Source organism: Vitis vinifera, chromosome 6 (genome assembly GCF_030704535.1).
Source record: "Vitis vinifera cultivar Pinot Noir 40024 chromosome 6, ASM3070453v1".
NCBI lineage: Eukaryota > Viridiplantae > Streptophyta > Magnoliopsida > Vitales > Vitaceae > Vitis > Vitis vinifera.
This window is the reverse complement of record NC_081810.1, coordinates 21,334,433-21,337,157: the sequence shown is the minus strand read 5'-3', so window position 1 is coordinate 21,337,157 and position 2,725 is coordinate 21,334,433. Positions and strand designations below refer to the sequence as shown.

General features: G+C 44.0%; 1 protein-coding gene across 1 annotated transcript; it reads right to left on the bottom strand.

The window, feature by feature from the left end:
• Positions 1-988: 988 nt before the first annotated feature.
• On the bottom strand, positions 989-2,456 carry LOC100246559 (zinc finger protein ZAT5). The gene has a single exon (XM_002274338.5). It carries the CDS (start codon positions 1,999-2,001, stop codon positions 1,111-1,113), a length of 891 nt encoding a protein of 296 aa, XP_002274374.1. The 5' UTR covers positions 2,002-2,456; the 3' UTR covers positions 989-1,110.
• Between the last annotated feature and the right edge of the window lie 269 nt (positions 2,457-2,725).

Genomic DNA, 2,725 nt, shown 5'->3' with positions numbered 1-2,725 from the left:
TACCCATTTCTCTGGTTTAAGTCTCTCGTAGATTAGCTTCATTGAGTGGGCAATGAGAACAAGCTTTATAAAACGAGCAAGTTAACAATACTTTAATGTTTGTTTTCCCTTCTTTTGAGCATGGAATAATAATATATATAGAGCGAATATTGACAAAGTAATTAACCCCCACTACATGTGCCAATGTCAATGACCCACCCTCTCTCTCTCTCTCCCTCTATATGTATTTGGAGATCTCACGCAATGTGCCCACATGCTTCCATTTGCCAACATTCATGAAGACGTGCACATAAACTCTACAGAAGCGAGTGTGAGGGAGTTGAAAGCACACAGAAATGAACCAAATTAATGAAAACTGATGGGATTCAATATATATCACTAGAGCTACCATAACAAAAAAAATGGGGGGTGGGTCCAAAAAGTACCCGGACCTTGTAGCGAACTCTTTGTGGCATGAGACAAGAGTACCTTTCTTGGGCACATCAATGGGGTGGGACTAGACCCCATCTCAATTTGGTTAAGCACATTACTTTGGATGTAAGGGATGGTGCAGTTGGGTAGGCTAAGAGCTGAAAGCGAGATGGACCATTAAAAAAAAGGGGGAAAAATATATGTATCCAGGTGGGTGCATATGGGATGGGCAGTTACCAACTCAGCTTGCTATCCATTTATTCTTTGTCATTTAATGGAACAGACACAGGAGAGAGTTTTTAGCTTTATTGTCATCAAAAAACATACAAGAGGGAACCTAATCCACGACTTTTGGTTGTGGTGGTGGTGATGCCAAACCCTAGCCTCGTTCACTCTCTCTCTTGAGTGTTACACATCGCTCTCTCCACTCACAGAGAACAAAAATTAATTTTAAAGGAAAAGATGCCCCATCACTCACTTTTCGTGAATGAAATGCAACCATGAACACTAACCACTTACTTACTCAAGGAATTCAACTTCAACATGTAGATCGTCTTCATGCCAAATTCAAAATGAATTCAAAGAATTGATAATTATGAATTATGAATTATAATAGTAATCATAATAATAATAATGGATTCAAATAATCATAATAATTCACATTGATCAGGTTCTGATCATCGTTTTCTTCGTTTGCCCTTAGTAATGGCAGTCCACCAAGGCCGGTGCCGAGAAGACAAGGTGTTGTTGGTTGGAGGTGAACTGGAACTTTGAGTCCCGGTGGTGGAGTTCGTCCTCCGGGGCTGGAAGGTTGAGATCCAACGGTAGGACGTTCCTCGGCTCCTTCTTGTGGTGATCATGGGAATCCATCTTGCCTGCGTCCATACTCATGGTGATTCGAGTGCTTGTGTTACTCCTGTGTCGCCGCATGTGGCCTCCCAAGGCTTGACCGGAGGAGAATTCTGACCCGCATATCGAACATTCATGGACCTTAGACTTGTTGCTACTGTGTAAAGCTTTGTTGTTACCTATTTGGAGAGAGAGAGGAGGGCTAATCTTATTGAATTGCCCTTCTTCATAGTAGTCATCGTCCCATGAGGCGGTGGCGGCCGGCCCTTTCTTCTCTTCAACCACGGCCTTAGGCTTCTTGTGACTCGCTCTATGCCCACCCAGCGCTTGAAAAGAAGGGAAAGTCCGATTGCATGTCTTGCACTCATAGACGTAGAAACCAGCCTTTCCGGCAGTTGTAGTGGCCATCTCCGTGAAACTTGGACTGCTTAACTTTTCCACGGCACCACCCTCTTCAATCTGCCTTGGACCCAGGCCTTGCGCCAAGAGAATTAAGCAATTAGCCATGTCTTCCTCCTCCTCGGTGCTCTCCAAAACCTCACCAGAGGACGTAGGAGAAGAAATCGAAGAATAATCCCCACCGCCACCTCCACCTCCACCTCCCCCTCCGCCACCACCACTGGATGAGCTCGATGTGACCAACACCCCAAACGGGGACAAAGTCCGTTGCCGCTTGGTGCGCTTGCCCTTAACAATCTGCGTATGATCGCTAGACCCCATGAATTCTTCTGGGGCTTCCATAAGATAAAAATGGAAGAAGAAAAGAGTATCCAAAACAAACAAGGCAGCAAGAAAGCAAAGCGAGAGGGCAATGGAGGAAGCTAGGTGGGAGAGTGGGTGGTGTTATATATAGTGACTGGTAGTAATAGTACTATTATTAATATTAAAGGTCAAAAACGGAAACCGTGAACAGTTATCATGAATTAGTCCGCCACGCCAATCTCTCTCCCCTTCCGTTTCCAACCTTCAAACTATTATTATCAACGAACAAACCTCTCCCTTAGAGTCAATTTATTAAACACAGAAATCAGAAACTGAAAAAAGTGGCCAAAAATAATAATAATAATCAATAAAAAGACAGCCATATGTACTGAGTCCGTTTCACACTCTCTTTCTCACAGTTATTTTCCACCCAGTCACGAATAAAAACAGCCATTAAAGCAACAGGTCTTGCACGTTAAAAGCGTGCTCTCCCCCCGCATTAAAACAAAACCACTCTTAGCATCCATTTATAAGACCCAAGAAGACAGTCTCCACACACAAACTATTCAGATTCCGCTGCCTTTGAAGCTAACCCGTTACCTTTTCTTTCTTTTTTAACTTTTCCTTTTCTCATCCAAAGCTCGTGGTACTCGGGGCACACAAGTGCCCAAGTGGGCTAGGGTTACAAGTGGTTAATTTGCATGGGCATTTTGTGAGCATTGAGATTGGAGGGTACCCTCACGCCTCTCGCTTCTGCCCGGCA